Raw genomic sequence first — 20,281 nt, 5'->3', positions numbered from 1 at the left:
TAGAGTATACAAGAGGGACATCTCATCTGCTGGAGCACTTGCTCTCCAGTAGGCATGACGAAAGCACAAATTTTGAAGCCTTTTTTCCACGTTTTTAAGAGCTAACCTATTGCCGCGACTTTGCAAACCACTTTTGTGTCCATTGGCTTCCAGTCTTATGAGATATCCTTCAAGAGTGGGGTATCTTACCCTGGAAGGCTGCTGGCACCACACTTTGGGGCTGAAATGGAAACGTCCCTAGCAGACTTGTGTTTGGTGAAATATCTGAAATGGGATGGTTTAGCCATGTTCCCAGCCAGGTGGAATCAAAACTTTCCATTGTAATTTTCCTCCAGCCCCCAATAGGGTTTTCCTTCTTTAAAATCACAGAAAACAGACCTTCAGCAGAAAGCCCAAAAGAAACTGTCTCTGGCACACAAGTTGTCATTTCAAAGAGGCTGTCTCCAAATGGACGGCAAGATACTGACTGCAATGGGCCTACAAGGACATACCCTAACCTCCTCTATTTAGTCAATGGAGTAGGATCCCCAGCTCAAAAAATGTCATTTTCATACCATCTACTTGTGGACCTTCTTGTGGAGCAGTGGATGTCATCATCCCTCCTTTTCCCTGCAACCCAATCCCATTTCTGCACTTTGTGTTTGTCTCAGGAAATGAGCTGCCTCAGAAGTCTTTGTGGCTTATCCCTTCCCCTTCTTCCCATAGAATACTGTCACCCTGACAGGAATGCACGGCAAATCCCTAGCCCAGAGGTCACCATCTTTTATTCTACTTGTTCCCTTGAAGGTGGTGGCATTATTCTTGGTTTCTGCTGAACACCACAGTTTGCTGTCTATCTCCTCCTGATTTTCATTTTCTTGTCATGAAGAGTTGCCTTCTGCAGCTTTCTTTGCATCTCCATCCTCCCTGCAAGGAGGTGGCCAGTGCTATTCCTGTGGTGAACCCTCTCTCAACTCACAACTACAGCAGTGGAATAGACTGGCACAAAACTCCTGAAAATAATCCACTGTGCCCTGTTCCACACATGCTTGTAGTATTTAATACATAAACTTTCATAAACATCCAGCATCCAATTTTGAGTATCAGTGAATAAGCAGCAAAAGATCTCTGAAGAGCTCTGTATGCTCCTTACTCTACAGAGCACTCTTTCAAGCCACCCTAACAGCTCAATCAAGACACAGGACCATTTTATGCACTAAAAGGAAAATGTGCATTTAAAAAGCAGTTCCCAGTAGCTACATTTCTAAAATTAAATTTTATAACTTGTATTATGGTTCCAAATCGCAGCAGCTTGGCATTTCTTCCTGTTGCCAGGCCCTTTGGCACAGCTTGAACTGTCTCGGATTCCACACTGTGCTGTAAATTATCCCAAGAGGGGGGGGAATAAAATATAAAAAGACATATAGTAGTGGTTTCATCATTAAACAGACTCAAAAGAGGCTTCCAAAAAAATTTTTAAAAGGAGAAGAGAAGCAAAGAAAGACAAAAAATACTTTTATCTCACATTCTGATTGGTCAAGAGCAAATGCTTCATTTGTCAGTAGTGCAAAGCTGGGTGCTGCCTCAAGCCTTGGGCTCCTGACCCTGCACTTGAATGCAAACATGCGGAGTCATACATGATGTGTGAAATACCTCATGCATTTGGATTATTTTAAACTTCAGCGGGCTGAACCCAGGGCTTGCAAAGCCAAGATCCAGATCCTTCCAAATCCATCCCCCCACAATGTAATTTATTCCTAATTTCAAATTCTGCTCGGACATCTTCTGCTTTTAAATGAGTGCCAAGTTTGACCGCGTGCTACACTGCCTTCTCCTCCTACCTCCCTGGTGCTGCCCTCCTGGCACCCGGAATTTTGACTACCTGGTGCAAACACAAGCGTTCCGGCAGAGCAAGCCAGTGTGCTGCAGCCCCGCGGGAAGGTGAGTGGTTCCTCTGAAGCTAAGGGGAGAAGGGCTGTGTTGAGGCCACTGGGGTAGGAATTAAATTTCTTGCTTTGCGTCTGGCTCCAGCATTACACTTGTGTTGAGCTGGCATACGATGCCAGGCAGGGCAGACAAACCTGAGCTGTCTCTGAACAAAGCAGCAGTGAGCAGGGCAAGTTAACCCCGGCACAGCATCCTCCCGAGGTCACCGCGGGGCACCCCATTCCCAGGCCAGCTCCCTCCAAGACGATGGGAGAATCTCTGCCTCTCTCTGCACTGTGCATCCAACAAGTGAAACTCTGGGACCTCCCCATCCAGCCCTGCACTGCCCTAGATCATCCTGCTGAATTTTGGGCATTGAAAGGTGGTGTCTCAGCTAGCAGCCTCCTGCATGAGGCCTCTTCCATAGCCTGGAGGTAGCAGTGGTGCATTGGTACACCCAAGATCTGGTTCATCCCTTGGGTTTATGGAAATCCCACTCATGTCAATGCATTTGAGAAGGAAAGACTAGCACCAGCAGATTCCTTCTCAGGGGAACCCTGCTGTTATTTTCACCCACATGTTGTAATTTTTGATGGGAACTACCTAGAAGCAACGCCAGGCAATTTTCACCTCAAGATGTTGCTCCAAAAGTGGCTATTCCCCTCCCATCCCGAGTCAAAAGAGCTGTTTAACCTTTTGTCCTTTAAGCTGACTGCTAGAGGTAGCAACACAGAACCTGTTTCGCATGAAGGTCGGCAGCAGGAAAGTGAAGAACTGTGTCAGAAAAATGTAACAAATATAAATGTTTTTCCCAAGCCACTATAAATGCACAGGCAGAGCTTTGCTAGGGTGACTTGTATTTTTGTGTTTATTAGCTTTACTTTGAAGTTACCCCCTAAACACCTTGCTTAAAGAGCAGGCAAGTTATCCTCAGTTCACCCCTGTAAAGGCCAAGACTATTATTATCCCTCTTTTACAGTTGGAAAACTGAATGACAGAGAACTGAGGTGACTTGCCTGTGGTCAGACAGTGACCCTGTGGCAGACGCTTGCCTCCCAGCTTAGCGTGGTGACCACAAACCCAGGCTTCTCCTTTGCATCATGATGCAGCATAAAAAAGAGCAGGAGGAAGGTGCTTGGAAACTAGTGGGGCTCTGCTGAGTTGGCAGCTTGGCCAGGAGGATCTGCCACTTTTTCAAAGCAGACAGGACTTTATGGAAGTCAATCAAACATTGAGATGTTGTAGGAAGAAGACCTTGTCCCTGAGCTCATAGAGGCAGACAGCTTGCCATGAGACAGCACCACTGTCATCTTTCCGTCCCCATGCCTCCGTAATTTTTCTTGAGCATCGATTTGCAGGTACTAACAGAGGAAAGAAAATGACGGGATATTTTTTTTCACCTTGTGTTGCAGGGTCAGTGTTTGAGATGCTGGAATAAACAGGACATCGAGACTGCTTGGCTAAACCACAGGGTTTGGGGGCTTTTAGATTTTTTTTTCCTTATGCCTTTCAAATACTGTCTCAGTGAGGTCAGGCAGATTTTTTTTACACAGAATATTAAACGAGGAGAGCAGAGAAAATACTAGCTTTTCCGATACTTTTACAGCAATGCACCATGAAAGTGCTTTCCCTCTTAATGGGAGGGAAACACAGTTTTATAGACTTTAAGATACCATGGAGCACTCAGCTTGGCCCCTGGCCATCTGACTGGGGCTCTGCACAGGGAAATGACAGAACAAAGTGCCTTCGCTACCCCTGTTTTTGTGCACATCAGGCACTCATTGGGGATGGTTGCTTGGTCTGGGTTTCACACCACAGCTGGCCTCGTGGAGACAACAGCAGCACCCTGGGCTGCCTCCAGGTGCAGAAAAAGAAACAGGTTTCTCATTACCTTCCTTTTAACCTAGTTTTTTAAATTGTCACTAGATGCCTTTCAGGTTCAGAAGGGGAGAGGCAGGTAAAATAGAGGCTAAGGAAAGGCATGAGGCCATCAGTACTCTCATTCTGCCAGCTGAAGCTACTGAAATTCCTGCGGGTACCCAGGACTGTTTTACAAGTGAACACCGCTGGAATGGATTAATGGACTCTTTTTTTCTCTTTTATTCAAGTCACAGGAGGAGTACACTCTTCTGTTGCTTGCTCTCATTCACTCACAAATCTGACTATTTGGAGCTGGTGCACCGGGAGGCACTAATGCCCTCCAAAGGTTTGGGCTTGGGGGACCAGGTGTATTATCCACAAGTTTTCTGCCCCAAATCAGCACGTTGTACTTGCATGGAAATAGTATAAGAGCCCTTTCTCCCCATGGGGACCAGAATACATCTTCCTCTCACCTCTGCCTCCTTTTATCCCAGGCTGGAAACAGAGACTTTTCATACCCAAAACATGGATTATAGACAAGAAAATACAGCATCTGGCCAGACTTTGCTGATGTAGGGAGTGACTGATGAGACTGAATGCTTTGTTTTAACAAAAACTGGCTGCTTTGGAACTACATTGGACCTCAATCCAAGTATCTCCTCTTTTCAGGGCTGTTTGTGCTCAGGGCCTTGGTTTGGCTCCAGCTCTAGTGGGGTAGAAAACAAGCCATGTTTCATTGTGTCCAGTTAATAAAGTGGTAAACATTGTTTTGTGCCATGGAGCTAAAATAAATCCAATTATTTTGTACGTAGTGACAAATGAGAAGAAAATATGCTCTTTCACATAATTCTAGGAAGTGAACACACTATCTTTAGTGCAAAAAATTATATGTTCTTGTAAACAGAAGTGAATTAAAGTATAGTGCTTCTATATTACTGCCAAGATGGGAAAGGCAAATGCTTGAAAATCAGCTATCCTGCTTGAAAAAAAGCATTTATTCCTAACAATAGAAATAATGCCTTGAGTGCATAAACCAGCAATATTTTTCTATGTGTCAGATATCCCAGATAAAAAATACTTTGCTTACTCTTTTCACCTGATTTCCAGTCTGCATACAAAGAACAAATAGCATAACTTTTCTAGGACACTGTTTGCTGTGTTTTCAAACAGACCTGACCTGATCCTACATAAGTGTATGCAGATGTTTAGCATAAGGCATTAACCTTTGTTACAGAGCAGCTCATGGGGCTCTAGGAAATCACACTTGAAAATAAAACCAATCTTTAGAGTGGTTTCCTCTCTAGCCTCCATCAGTTGGAAGAGACTTACACCCCAGGCATTAAAAAGGTTGGTACGGGACAGCATCAGAGCTCACCGACCTCTTGTGCATTGTTAAAAGTGTAATGTAAAAAGTTCCTAAAAAAGGAATTGGACACATTGTAGGGTATTTTCTCTTTCCTCAGTTCAAAATATTTTTGCTGTGGCGAGAAAAGATAATGGTGATAGTAATCAGAGCTTTGAGTAGAGTCCTCAGCAATTATATTTTTTTGCTGTTTTTCTTAAGCACTATACAACGCAAGCCTTCTTTCCAGGTGGAAGAACCATCATGGTAGGCAGGCTATTATGCTAAACATTTTTGTGTCCTGCCTGTAAGAGAGCAGAATTGGTGTTGGTCGTGAGACCCGACCTGACTGTGGGTACGAGATACTGGGAAATGTGTAAATGAGGCTGGATATTACGCGACTTGAAGACCAGGCTGACATCCAGGCGGCCCTCAGAAGCAGAATGCTGAGCAACGCCAAGCACAGACAGACAGACATGGGGAAGCCCTTCCAGATGCACTTCTCCTATCAGCTCCCTGGAAAACCCCACTCTTTCTGTGTCTCTACGGAAAAATCTACTTGTCACTCCAAATAACTGCAGACAGGCTAGACATTTCAGGTACCATCTTTTGCTGAGCACTTAATTTTTCCACCAGGTGGTCCAATTCGGCGTTGTGTTGAACAAGTGTCCAGTGATACTGACAAGGTGAACAAAGATTTACATGGCAGGTTCCCTGCTCTCCAGTAACTCCCCACTTTGTCTGAGGGAAACCCCAGGTAGCTTCTTGCACCTCTGCTGAGGGGTTAGTCACCCTACTGTAACGACATGCACCCTGAGCAGCTCAAGCATTTTTTTCCTACACGTTTTAACAGTAGTTAAACAATATTTTGGCAATATTTCTTTTTCCTTACCTCTTCTTTTTAAAATCAGTGCTTTAAAAAACAAAACAAAACACAAAACCAGACACTATAGGCAGCGCAAAACTGTTGCGAGAGGGAGTTCTGCCCTGCAACAAACGAGAGCAGGTGGGAGAGTCCAGATCAAGCCCCTCTTTCATGGTCTACACTAGAAAACAAACTTCGGTTTCCTGTTGTCCAAGTGAGTGCCCCAATAGCAGCCTGAGAGCCCATTTTGTCACTGATTCATTATCCAGCTGCATCGGGAGAGCTCCAGCGGGGAATGTCCCCAGTAAAAGGGACAAGCAGAGGCTGCTGGTCTCCCTCTCACCAGCCGGCATACTGGCTGTGAGACTACGAGCTCCTCTGGGCTGGGTCTCTCCAGCTCTCTCCCTGCCTCCTGACAAACATATGAAAAACCTCACGTCTACCCTCAGGTACCACAGCCAGAAAAAGCAATCTTGACAATTTTCGCAAGGCAGGAAATAACGCTTCCTCTCGCCTCAGCTCTGCTGGTGAGGCCTGTGCTGTACTAACATATAGCAAGGCACAAATGTATTACCACTTAAAACACAGTTATTTTGTTTGCCATGGATCCACCAAAACTTCTGATGAATCTGACATATACGTGTCCTCTCTTTCTGTCACGGAAGTGCAATTATTCTGTGGTTTCACCCCAAGAATTAGGTCATCACAGCAAAGTAAAAGTAAGTGAACCGAGCGTTAGGAGTTTGGAGGGAAGAACTTGTTCATGAAAGTTAAATTAGTCTGCAAAATTATACCCTTTGCTTTCTTTTCCCTTTCCCCCATGTCGATGTATATACTTTAAAAAACCTGACTCCTTGACAAAGTTTGAATGACTCCCAACTTAAGCATCGCATTGCCAAAAGCCTCTTTTGTTTCTTTATAGTTTGCTTCTTCCCACATGTACAAACCGCCATAAGAATACCCTCCGGCCATGGGCTGAGACATCGTAGTTGAAGATATGTATGAGAGAGTAGGTGCAGAACAAGACACATCCAGCCAACCAACAGCTCAGCAAGCAACCAAGGAAAATACAGGCACAAAAAGACACCTCTGTCCAAAGAAAAGCTGCAGAAACACAAGGCTCGGGCAGCAAGGACTGAGCTGCCATTTGAGCAGCCCTTGGGAGAAGGTTGTGTCTCTGCTGAATACGGGGGACCAGGCTCCTAATTCAGGCATCTTAATCAGATGTGTAAGCTTAGGTGGGATGAATCTGGACCCCCTCCCGCAGCCTGAGTGGGAAAAGTGAGGGATGATGGCATTTACCACCTTTGCAGTGCCTCCAAGAGGACAAACAAATGGGGAGTGGGTTGCACAAACATCATGGTATTGGAGGTCGGAGAAACAGCTTAGACAGAAACCCATTTCATCAGCCCACCAAAACATCTCTAGACAGTGACAGGTCTTCACCATTCAGCGTCATTCAGAGTTGAACAAGCAACCTGCAACTTAAAGGTCCTGTGGCTCGCTGTTTATTTAAACTAGGGGAATTTGGCAACATAAAAGTAAATTTAGTCCTCATGGATATTGACCATTTAGACTTTGATGACGTGTAAAAAACTTCGCTCCTGTCCAAAAAAGAAAAAAAAAGAAAAAGTATCTAGGTGGCTACACACTCCCTTTGAACTAAAGACCTTTGCTTTTACCAAGTCCGGTGACTGGTGTTTCTGCACAATAGTTGAAAACACCTGTTTTTCTAAAGAAATTAGTTTGGATATTTTTATATGTAGGTTATTAAGCAGTCTCTCCTCTGTACTAATGCTCTATTGTGCCTACACAGGACTGCAGTTCACTGAAAGCTCATAAATTTATTGTGGTTCTGCCTAGTCTTTATTTAAGGTTCTTGAACCATTTTTTGCTTTCCTTATTTTCTTTGCAGCTGCAGAGAGACATAGTAAGCTACTGTACAGCATTTTGAAAGCAGGGCCTCTGAGAAGTTTCCAAACTGCATACAAGCAGGTTATTCTTTGGCTTGTTTTCTTTGGCTTGGTGTTAGCAGTAGAGAATGAGTCAAACAGCATTAACTTTCAAGAGGGAAGTGGTGTGGTCAACCAAAACTGTTTGCGGCTAGATTGCGAAGATAGGTAGAGCAGGTAATGAAGAACAGCCCGTAATGTAGGGTGTAGGTAGGAGAGGCAGACAGACTCAGACAAACAGAGTCCTTAATAATTAAATCAATACTGTCACCTAAATTTTTCTGCAGCTTTATGTGCTACGGTTATGACACAGCCTGGCCTTTCTGGAGTGGTCAGCCTTAAGGAGATGGCCTGGTGCATGTCGTGATTAATGGACTCAAACTACAGCACTGGGCAAGGGAAGAATAAAGGTTGAGTGTTATGAAAAAAACAAACAAACAAATGCACATGAAAAGCCACCTACAAAACCAACCAGCCAATCAACAAATGAAAAAACAAACAAACAAACAAAACCAGCAACTTTTCATTTGTGGCTTGTTAAATTATTTCTTGTGTCTCCTCTCGTTTTTAGAGCCTGTTCCTTATCGGTTCCACAATTAAAGAAGGCAAGGAAGTTGTTTCTATCCTTCCCTCTCTTTAGGATGTATTTCAGTTATCAACAAGCATATAGTGCCCTCATACAAGACAACTCTTTCTCTTATAATTCAGAAGCGGGGTTGAGATGGCCTCTCCCAAGCATTGCTCTCCCTCACACTTTGCACAGATCTATGCAGCACTGACACAGGAACAGTCTGACCAAGATTTATCATTAACACTAATAGAAAATGCATTTACCCATTACAATTCCCAATTGCAGCAGATGAGCAAGGGCACAAATGGAGATGCAGAGCAAAAGTCCTTTTTGTGTTCTTCACAACAGGGGACAGAGAATGAAGCAAAAGCCTGCAGTGTTTTTGTATGGGTCTGCAAAGAGGAAACTGCTGCACCATCTGATAACCCAGGGCAGACAAGGCTGGGAGGGACTGCAGTGCAGATGGATTTTCACGCCTTCCAGTTATATTCCAAGAAGAAAACAGGGCTGTTCACTGAGAGTGTCATACCGCTTCATCCAGCTTTTCTCTTAGACACATGTTGTTTTAGTAAAACCAGAAGTAAGACAACTCCTCAAAATCAGAGGCTTCAGAAAAGGTCCTGCACTACCAAAAGCTTGTTTGGCTAGTGGGAGTGTCTCATCACTCCACGCAGGGTGAAAGTTTCCCTCCCCCTTCTCCCAGCTCCCTGAGGAGCCTGAGGAAGAGAAGGTCCTCTCTCCAACCTCCTGCAGACAGCAGGGTGAAGGAAGCAGGTTGCAGAGGTTGTAGGTAATCGAGTCCTGCTGCCCTCCAGCACAGCCCTGAAGGAAACTTTCTCACCTGCCAGCAGTGGGTAGACATTCAGTGGCCAGTCCTGCAGGGTCACCAGGATTGCCGACCGGTACTCCAACCCCCCAGCTTTGCTAGCTAACCTCCTTCTAGGAGAGGTAAGGGCTCTTTGATACCGTTAAATCCACAGTAGGCAGGAGCACCATGGGGTTTGAACTACAAGTCCATCCTTCCCCAGCTCATGCAAATCCGCAGCAGCCACTTCAAACCTTCCATTCGCTCACATTTAATGACTGCCATCCAAAAGTCCGTCCTTGCTGAAGAAGCGTGATGGATGAAGGATGAGATGCAGAAAACTTTCATTCAGAGCACCATCAACTAACTTCACTTGAAAGATACTTGGCATGTCAGTGAACTAGGGTCTTCAGTGGAGACCAGCATATAGTCATATCTCTATGGCCAACCTACTTGCCAGGGTGCTGCATATTAATGCTTTTCTTTACATACACACACAAAATACAAGTGGCATCTATGCAGTCTTTTTTCGTATTTCTATGGAAAATTCTCTCCCCTCCAAAAGAATTCTTCAATGATCTTAACAGCTTCAAATTCTTTGAAGGTAAATGCAGTGGACAGGAGAAAGTCAGACCTACTACTGCTTAGGAAGCATTTTCAGAAGTAATATACATTCACCTAGTTCTGGTTTTGTCACAGTTACAGAGTACTTGCCCACTGATTTCAGCAGAGCTCAGCCAAGGCTGTATATCCCTTGAAAATCTCACCATGCAAATACAGCTAAACACTTAAAAATATTCACCACAGTCTTTGTAGCTGTTCAACCACTAGGCAATAAAATAATGAATATTAAGTGCAAAAAACCAGTTGACAAAGATGAAAAAATTGATTAAAATTTAATACCTACCTGTTAAAAAAATCACACTAATTCAAGAGGTGGGGGAAGAGCTGTGTGGGATTAAGTGGCTAAAAAAATTTGAAATAATTTCTATAGGACTGGGCCAGTCTTACTGCCATTCCTAGCCCACACCACAGCACCTCTTGTTTCCTGTTTACCTGCTTTATGTGAGGAAGAAGATTGTCCTGTCAAGACTTCTGTTTATCTTTAAATAATGAGCCAAATAACTAGGCAAGCAAATATATACGAGCTACTGCTTTCCCAAAAAAAGCAGTCTTGACACAAGATCTCATATGGCACATATTTGACAGTTTTATTGAACTAATATAACAAATTCCCTCCCTCATGTCACCTAACATCATCTTTTCTGGCTCACTCAGGAGTGAGACTGATAAATGCCAGGGAAAATAAACCTGTTCCACCTTTTCCATATAGAAAAGAAGCACCTGTGCTATGAAACCTCAAGGATGCTGGTATTAAAAACCTATTGAGGTCCTACCCATTGAGTAGGACAAAAAGGATCTCCCGTATCACTGTTACGCCAGACAATGACGGGAATTCATATAAATTCCATAATCCTTTTCACATCTGATGGAGAACAATCAGTACTGTTTTTAGGAGCTGCAGGTAGCTGCTAGCCAGTTAAAGTCCATATGAGGCAGGCCTTGCCTGGACCTTGTCTGCACTGAGGGGTCTTTGCACTGGGGCAGTTACAGCAGCTGCTGGTCTTTGCTTTTACTGGTCTTTTGAGCTTGTGAGCAGCATGACTGCTGGCATGTCTGTATGATTCCCAATCTGAAACCAATTACTTGAGAGCATGGGCTTTGCTTCAGGTTCCCGCTGCCAGCGAAAGCCCCCCGGGGTGCCCAGGTGAGGGGACTCTGAGACTTCAGACAACAGGCCGGAGCTGTGCCAGCCTCACCATCTGCTGCGAGGGGGACAACCCTGGCCCAGGGCTGCCCCTGCCCCAAGGGAGCTGCTCCACCATCCCCTTCATGGAGGAGAAGGGGCTTGCTGAGCTGCTGGGATGCGGGGCACAGAGAGGTCTTTCTGAGACACAGGGCGCCCACGAGCTGCAGAGTTGCCTGTGGGTGCTCTGCAGATCTGACTGCACCCAGAAACCAGACCTCTTGTCCCATTCTGCAGCCAAACTTTTAACCTCCAGTGTCAGGTGGTTCTGTGCTATGTGACGCTCCTGTGCTATACGGTCCTGTGCTAAGCCAGAAGGCCCAAAGCTGTATTACTGCAGTAATTCAGGCTGGTTGTGTGAAAACGCGTGCATAATGGAAAAAGGCTGATTTCCCCCTCACTCCTCACTTTTCTGAGTCACAAAGGGACAAAGTGCTCTCTACTCTTTCTTTCTTTGTGTACTTTCATTATGAAAAATGGGCTGGTGGCATGCACAGCTTTCAGAGTGGGGGAAGACATGCCCAACCACAGGACGTACATTTTAGGCTGTTGTTCCCCTGCCTCTCTGGGGGACTGCGGAACTGGCCTGGCTGCTGGGGGGGCTGTTAGGACTGTCCTGCCTGTTCAGAAACAGCTCCTCCGGTCTGCAAGCACGCCCTTGCAATGATACACCACTGTATTTAAATTGATTAAATTGCTCTTCTTTGTCTGTCCTTCGATGAGAGACACATACAGAAAGGAAACCAGCAGCGATCCTCTACCCGCCCACACCCATTTACAGACAGCTATACATCAAGTCAAATCGTGTGAATTTGAGCTAACAATGTTTTGTAACTTTCCCCAGCTGTCGCACGCTTGCACACAACCGTTGCACAAGCCATCTACAAATGTCCCCAGAATGCACCCATAATTTAAGCACTAGTCCGCCCACATCAGCGTCACCCAGACAATAGGACGCGGGGACACAAACACACAGGCGCGGACCGGGCAGTGCTCAACCGTCAGCTTCTCTTGCAGCCCATCCCTTTCTTTGGTCTGTACACAGTCTATTTAGATTGGAAGCTCTCGGAGGCGAGTACCTTAGCCAAGATTTTTCAAAAAGTGATTAGCAAAGCTGGGCTGTGATACTGAGAGGGTGGTGTGCTAGCATACAGTGCTAGCAAAGGAGGAATGAGTCCCAGTTACATTTCTGTTATATGGACAGTCAGCTTGCAAACACCACCTTTTCCTCTACACATTTTCTGCTAAGTAACCTTTATGCACTATAAGTCTACAGGTGAATGGAAGGATCTGAGAAGCCATCACTGAATTTTATATGGTGGGTCGATTACAATAACACAATGATCCATTTTTTCATGGTTTCTAAACTGTTGGTACATGTTAGTCTCAGTTTCCAACTGATGGAGGCACTTGTAGAAGCAAGTGAGCAAGAAATGAAGGCATTTAGTATTATTTCAGCTCACTGAGATGAAAGGGGCTTTTGGAAAACAGTTTGGCTTTTCCTTGCATGGAATGCTAAAGGTGGAAGTGATGTGAAACCCTCAGAGGAATCATCCCTCCCCAGCCCGACATGTGCAGGGTCTTCCTTGCTTCGGCAATGGGATGGGTGATGACAGCCCCTCCCAGAAGCTGATCTGGGAGTCTAAGGTCTGTGGGCAAAGGCTGGATGGGGCAGGCAAAAGGGTAAGCAGGTCACGATCACTTAACATCACCAGCCCTTGAGGACTCCCTGAAAAAGACCTCAGGCTGGGCAAAGGGGCGTTTGAAGTTTTCCTTCAGAACAGCTAAAGGCTGTGGGCTTTCTCTGAACCTCACAAGTGAGACAGGACCACAGGATCATTTCCGATTAAGGTCTGAGGGTATCCTTAACTGTGGTTGACTGAAGATGTACAGCTTACCCCCTCACCTCCCTATTCCCATGCCCCTGGCTGGCTTTGCCAGGAGGCAAAAGGAAATTTCCATTCCTAAAAAGGCACTTCTTGGGCCAGTAGCTTTTTAAGCTGCTTTTCAAATCCTGCTCAGCAATATTATTCTTTCTCTCTCTACTCCTCGGCATCCTGCCCTTTGATACAAAGATGCCCAAAAAGTATTTGGGAAAACCACATATCCAATATGGGATAATCACATTTAATGCCCAGCTTAACCTTGGACATCTCAGGCACACTGGGGCTAAATCCATGTAGCCTTTTCATTTTGTGCCATTTTCAGGCACCTGATCCATTACTGATTTTTTCAGAGCTATGTAGGTTAAAACAATTCAATGAGAAAAAGAGAAAGAACCAGTCAAAAGAAGAAAAAACCTAATTTTTCAGCAGACATACACAGTAGGTCAAATGGCCTAAGGGAAATATTTAATTTAAGAGTCATAATATTTCTACCAAGTTTCCTAACCAAAAGTATTTTCATCAGGAGCACTACTCTTGATCTGGTTACTGCTAATGATTTTCCCCATGGACTTAGCTCATAAAAACATAAATTGCTTTATGAATCATAGAATCATAGAAGTTGGAGAAGAAAATGATAGGTTAGGTCATCTTGTCCTTCCTCCTGACAGTGCAGTATTATCCCTTTTTATAAAAAATTTTGAAAATAAGCATTTATTCAGAGCTGGAGAATAAAAATGCTAATTTCAAAAGAGATTTTAAAAACATATAATGAAAGCAGTGGAGGAAGAGCCAGATTCTTAAGTACCTTGGCGCTCTCTACAAGCCGTGACAATTTGATGAGAAGTATCATCTGGGTAAGCACAACCAGAAATTCAATTACAAAAAAAAAGGACAATGCAAGTTCTGTGCACAAGTAAATATCATAGTTGTAAATGCAAATCTGGTAGTTACACAGGCAAAGAAGCTGCTAGGCACAAACCTGGCCATCACAACAACTGTGACCAAATGTACAATGGGATATGCAAGCACCCAAAGTCTGCAGGGCTCTGTGCAGAGTGAATGTGGCATGTCTGATAATACACATGCCTTGTTATCGTCACCTATTGTGACATTTCCATGCATCCCAGTGAGCCAAAAAGTCTGTGCTTTGCATATTTGCTTTTGGAGCCTTTGGTCTGAGTATTTTTCTGCTTTCCAAAGATGGTTTCAAATTCTGCTTTGTACCGGTTTTTGAAGTTTTTTCCCCAAGCATGCCTAGTTGAAGAAACTGTCTTTTTGCATTAAAAATGCCCACTTTGAGAACCTATCTAATTCTGGCTCAGAAACTGCTCTTGACCCATCATTCTCTCAAGACAAAAGAAAATGCTTCTGTTATTTCTTAAGTTAATCAATCTTAAAGGTTTTCAAAAAAAGGCATTTCTATGTCCTGTAAAGTTCACTAAAAATTGTCCTTCTTTTAAGTTCTGACTTTTGTCTCAGATGGCCTCCATCCTCAGAAATGGCCCTTACCTTCTGGCATTTTTCACAGAGAATGCAGGCACTTGCTAGAATTCAGACAGTCTGAGAACCACTATAAGCATAAAGTAAATGAATCAAAAGCTGTTGCTGGAGTTGGTTTGGGACTTCAGCATGTTTTTTCTAGATCTCTGTAAGACAGCAGTATCTAATTTTGTTCCCATTACTGTCTTCCATATATTTCTTTTGAATCAGGACATCTTAGAAAATACATCTCAGTATTTCTGTAATTCCTTTAGCTCGAGTGAGTCATGGATCTGTAAGCATGAACATTCTCAAATATTGATTACTGAAACCAGAAACACTCCAATCTAGCAATTTTTCTTTTTATTCTAGTCTTAATACAAGAAGGCTGATACAATTTTAAATCCCTTCAGTACACAGAATGCATGTTTTTATATGTCTAACTGCAAGTCTTATACGTGAGTTTGCACAGGTAACAGCCCTGCAATCTACTTTTGGACAGGCTACACATACAACTGATCTAATTGAACCAAGGCAAAATAGAATACATCTGCTGAGCCAGAGTACAGAAAAATAAATGTACAGCCCAAACCCGTCAGAATTGTCTCGGAATGGAGAATACACTTCTTTTTTCCTTCATAGCCTATGGATCTCATCAGGCCAATCCGTATCTCAGTAAAATGTAGAAAGAGAAGAGGTACCAGACTGATCACAACAGCCACTGCGATTCAGAAACCCTTGGTGAGAAGTCAGACCCAAGGACCTTCCAGCCCACTTACAAATGAAAGGAGCATAATCCCTTCTATGCTGCATCACAAATGACTTAGCGACTAAAGGAGCTGTGCATTCCTACTGAGGGGAGAGTCTGATCTCTTCTCCTGACACCCATAAAGCGTCCTCCACTATGAGGCTGATTTGCCTATGACAAAGTGAAATTATTTACAAGGAAGCTTTTACACACATTTGAGTCAGGAAGATACGCATGTTGCTTCAGTATGTATTGTATCTCCATTTCCTTTTTAAAATGTAGAATCTTATTAAATATTAACTATTATACCAACTGAAGAATTGATTTAAAACAGTAGTATGCCCGCAGGATGATTTTGTTTCTTACTCTTCTAGCAGACTCGTATTCAAAAAACGAAAGCTTATTTGTTGTCTGCAAACTATGAACATGCCTAGGTAACTGCATATGCAAATCTGGAATTTGCATACACTAATATTTTTTATGTGCACAGCTGCTGGGTTCAGCAGGGATATTTTTGAGGAACAATTCAACCACAATTTTCAAAAAATAATACAAACTAAATAAGAAGCCTTACCCCAAGAGCAGAATTTGTTTTAAAGTCTGTCCTCAAATCCGAAAAATATAGGTTAGATTTTTCCATTAAATGCATGCAGCATCATGATGCAACTCATACAAATGAAGGCTCAAGAAGAAAACGCACAGGCAAGACACAAGTTTTCTAAGCAATTTCAGTTGAAATTTCAAACTTTTCTTTTTTTCCCCTACGTCAGTTAAGCAATCCCGAGCTGCAAGTCTCATTCTCTAGTGGGTGTTTGAATCCTGCTGCTCTCTTCTCCTGGGATGATTACGCTTAAGCAACAGCCAGAACTTCTGCCAAGCATGCAGGAGGAGTGCAAGAAACTAACCACAAACCTCAATTTCCATCAGGGCATTTCGATAAAAATATAAAAATGCCCCATTCAGGCTAGTGACTGAGGTTAACAACTGCCTCCAGTAACAGGCAGCACATGTGCTGCGGAAGCATCTATACCTGTGGATCTGCTCCACCCTCACTTTGCTTCACCTCCCAGACAAAACAGCCTGCCCTTGCCGACTGAACAAAACAACCTCCTGTGTGAAAGGATATTCCCCTGGAAATATCAAACCATTCATCTCCTCCTTGTATTTAATTCTTAAAAAAAAAGAAAAAAAAAAAGAAAAAAAAGAAAAAAAAAAAGAGGAAAGGTTTGCTGTCTATGAGAATAGGTGCTCTTAAGCTATATGACAGCACGAGGTACAGCGAACTCCACAAAGCAGCAACCAGGTGTCCTTTCTCCAGCATTTATCTATTCTTGCAGGGTGGCTGAGCTTGACAAGTTAGATCAATGACGTATTGGTTTCCAATGCTTTAAAACCCTCTTATCATCTGAAAGGCAAGACTAGCAAGAAATGATACGCGAGGTATGAGCTGCCCACCTTTTACCAGCATCCTTTCTGTCAGCTTTTGGGTATGATCCAAGTCATCTCTGGGCAGATACTTTAGAAATGCAATGCAAGTCATATCCTAGATCAGCTGGACACTTGTGAAAAATAAGGCTTTGGGAAGGCATAAGTAAAACCACTCATAGGACAGCCTTGGCTTAAAACACACCCATTGCCCCACATGCATTGGGTATTGCTGTGTCTCATGGGGCTGGTGATGAACCCCTTCACTAAACTGTCAACCTGGCCTTCTGCAATGCCGTCGTTAGTTCACTTACTTCTGGGCTCACGAGGTCCATCCACTGTTATCTTGATGGCTCTGTGGTATGTGGCTACTTGTGGTGGATTTGTGAAGACTGTGATAGTCAGCGTGAAGCTTTTCCCTGCAAGAAGAAAAAAAGTTACTGAGCATATATGTTGAGAAAAGGCAGACTCCTCACTTCAAATTGCACTTGAACACACCAAATGGCACTGAAACACTTTAGCTGTCCGTATCTGAAGATAGATATGTGCCCAGGCAGCTGGGTGTATAACCTCAAAACTACCTGGTGCTGGATGCATTCCCCCTGTGGCAACTGCTCAAAGCTTTTGGGAAAAAAAATTAATTTATATTTAAATGATCTACACTTTGTTTGTAAAAAAAGGAGTTTACCCCTGACAGGTAGAGTTTATCTGATCTACATGACTGCTGGTACATTATCTGTGCTTTCTAGAGAGTGTTAATTCAGAGAAGCTTAGAAATTGTGGTTGGCTCTTCCAAACTGCCACGGGAATCTGATCAACAGCGCTTGTTAAAATTAAAGAGAACTGGGTGCTCAGATCCCCTAGGCAGATCGTAAAATCCCACGCTTTGTGGTCGAAGCTAGCTTTAGATCAATTCCATATTGTGCACCAGAACCCTTTAAAAATTATCTGCTACTGCAACACCAAGAAACATAGGAATCACAGAATCACACAGAATCACAGAACGTCAGGGATTGGAAGGGACCTCGAAAGATTATCTAGTCCAATCCCCCTGCCAGAGCAGGAACACCTAGGTGAGGTTACACAGGAAGGCGTCCAGGCGGGTTTCGAATGTCTCCAGAGAAGGAGACTCCACAACCTCCCTGGGCAGCCTGAATGGAAAAAATAAAAAAATCCCTACAGCTTGTCCACAGATAATTAAAACATTTTATGAAGTCATAGCAGAGCATTATGCTTAGTTTCTCTATTATTCAGTAAGAAAACTGTGAAGGCCTTTTCAAAATTTATATATGCACGTCATGGCTCTAAGTTGGGAAAAGTACCCATTTTCGTGGCTGCTGCGGAGCGTTTTGTATCCCCTTGTGGCTGCAATGCCTTCAGATGCTGCTACCCCTGGATTTGCTTTTGGCCAATGGCAACATTTACTTCAGGCATTTTTTAAATAACAAAAGTAATATCGTGCATCTTTGATAAGAACTCACATATGCAATCATTATGGCTTTGGCCTGGATAACAATAAAAACATCGTCTGTCAGCAGGTTTAGCATAGTTATCTCAGCATCACGGAGGACTCAGATACTGACAGGAATCTTCATTATCAGTAAGAGACATCAAGGGACATCACCCCAAGTTAGATAACCAGAAACTGTTATAAAAAAATGAAGGTACTCCTTTGGGCACATACTCTGTGAGTTTTCCCATACAGCTCTGCCTGCTTTATTTTACCACTTGGCTCCAGCCCTCCTGAGTGCTGAGTTTTTTCCCTTCTAAGACTTCCCATTTTTATTGTTCGCCTAGTTTATCTATATAAGTAAATATAAATTTAAACATAAATGTAAATGTAAATATAAATGCCTGCCTTTAGCAGTAATGTTCCAACCTCCCCATGCACATTCACTTGCAATTCAATACTTCTCTTAATGCAGTTCTTACTCTGGTGCTAATGGTCTGCATCAACATCACGGTGAGTGCACACATAGCTGTTACTGGAAACTGTCCTCATCACATCCCTGTGAATTAGGGAGGTATTCTCCCCACTCTATAGATGAGGAACCTTGAGGAGATAAAGTGTCTTGGCCACAATCTCACAGGAAGCCTGCAGCCAGTGATGCTAACCACTCCGGCTGCTGCAGCTAGATCCAACTATAATCCTGAATCACAGCCTTGACAAAACAGAAGCTGAAACACAAGCCTCACAAATCCCAGGTCAGTGTCTTCTCACCTCCACATCCTCACTAGAAACCAGTCTCTGAGATTGAAGGAATTATAACAGAAGCAAGAATCATTTCAGATCCCTGTCTCAGGGCCTTTGGTACTGCACTCTTGGGTCCTACATCTACCCAGACCAAGGATGGCTGTGTCCTTAACATTCTTTAAATACCAAATTAGACAATAAAGCTTTACAGTTTTGTTACTCTTTCTCTGACAGCACAACAGATCTTTCTATGAGGCATCAGTAATAAAGTTCAACAAACCTCCTTCCAAAAAACTTTATCACTCATAGCATTACACTTAACAAGGGGCATCTGGGGATCTTCCTTCTTTCCAAAAATGGTTTCCCTGTATCATTATGTACACCACCTAGATCGCTAAGACTGAAAGAGACTTTGAAAATATACTTTATTCTCTTCATTTCCTGTTTATTTCTTTTTTGTTTTGTTTGACAACTGCTGATGCATTAGGTAAGGTGCTCCTCATGTTCTACTATAATACAAAGTCAATTTATTCCTTTAGAAGGCTCTTGTGGATTTTTCAGATAGAAAAGAAATGCAGAAAAAAATTATAACAACAGTGAAATGTAATAAAATGTGGCCACATTGCCTGTATACAAGACCAGAATAAAGAAGAGGGACCTGAAGTTACTTTCAAGATTCCTTACAGAACCAAGTAGATCTCAGAACCTGTATAAGGTTGTGACACAAGTTGGCAAAAGCAGGAAGATGCTTAGCTCACTTCTTGTTGACAGAAGACTATTCATTAACCACATACTGGTTAACCACAGGACTATACAACCATAAACCTATGTGTCACTCATTGCTGCTTACTAATAATTCTGTCTGTGTTTTTTCTCTGGTTATTCTGTTTCGTCTGCATTTATCTTTACTAAGTGGTTTTATCACTTATATTCATAGCTTCTGCATAATTCATCATTTATGTGTCTGGTTGAGAAAGGTATATTTAGATTGGAGTTATTGTTAGTGAAATCTGGGTTTATGGATATACCCGTTCTGGGATGACGGCGGGACTACAAACGTCTCCTCCTTGCTTTTATGTATTATGATACAGCCATGATACAGATTTTTATTTTCAACATACACTTTAATATACTTACAAGCACATACATACGCACACATACATATGTAATATGCAGCAGACTAAACCAGTGGAAATAATACCAGATTAGTCAGTGGAGGCTGTATTCAGGCTCCCTAGCACTGGAGTTTATATTAGATACCGGGATTTCTGATACCTGAGTAAGTGGACCTCCTAACTGTTGGTGGAAGACCTACACGGAGCACTTAGTGTCTCCACCCAACTCAGGAAGGGGTGGGTGCCACCAAAACTGAGTCAGAGGGCATAAGTGGTGGACTGACATCTCTAGTGACTGTAAACAGGGTTCAAACACCCCAAGAAGGC

The 20,281-nt window shown here is 43.2% G+C and overlaps 1 protein-coding gene across 2 annotated transcripts in view; it reads right to left on the bottom strand.

Moving 5' to 3' along the window:
- The window catches only part of RUNX1 (RUNX family transcription factor 1), a 173,347-nt gene that overhangs the window by 33,019 nt on the left and 120,047 nt on the right, over window positions 1-20,281 (bottom strand). For both annotated transcript variants that reach the window (XM_065634502.1, XM_065634510.1), the window contains exon 5: window positions 16,960-17,064. In XM_065634502.1, the coding sequence (XP_065490574.1) occupies window positions 16,960-17,064 (105 nt within the window). The remainder of the gene's footprint in view (window positions 1-16,959; window positions 17,065-20,281) is intronic.

The sequence above is a fragment of the Caloenas nicobarica genome, chromosome 1 (genome assembly GCF_036013445.1).
Source record: "Caloenas nicobarica isolate bCalNic1 chromosome 1, bCalNic1.hap1, whole genome shotgun sequence".
NCBI classification, from domain to species: domain Eukaryota; kingdom Metazoa; phylum Chordata; class Aves; order Columbiformes; family Columbidae; genus Caloenas; species Caloenas nicobarica.
The sequence above is the reverse complement of the archived record's forward strand: the minus strand, read 5'-3'. Positions and strand labels throughout refer to the sequence as shown.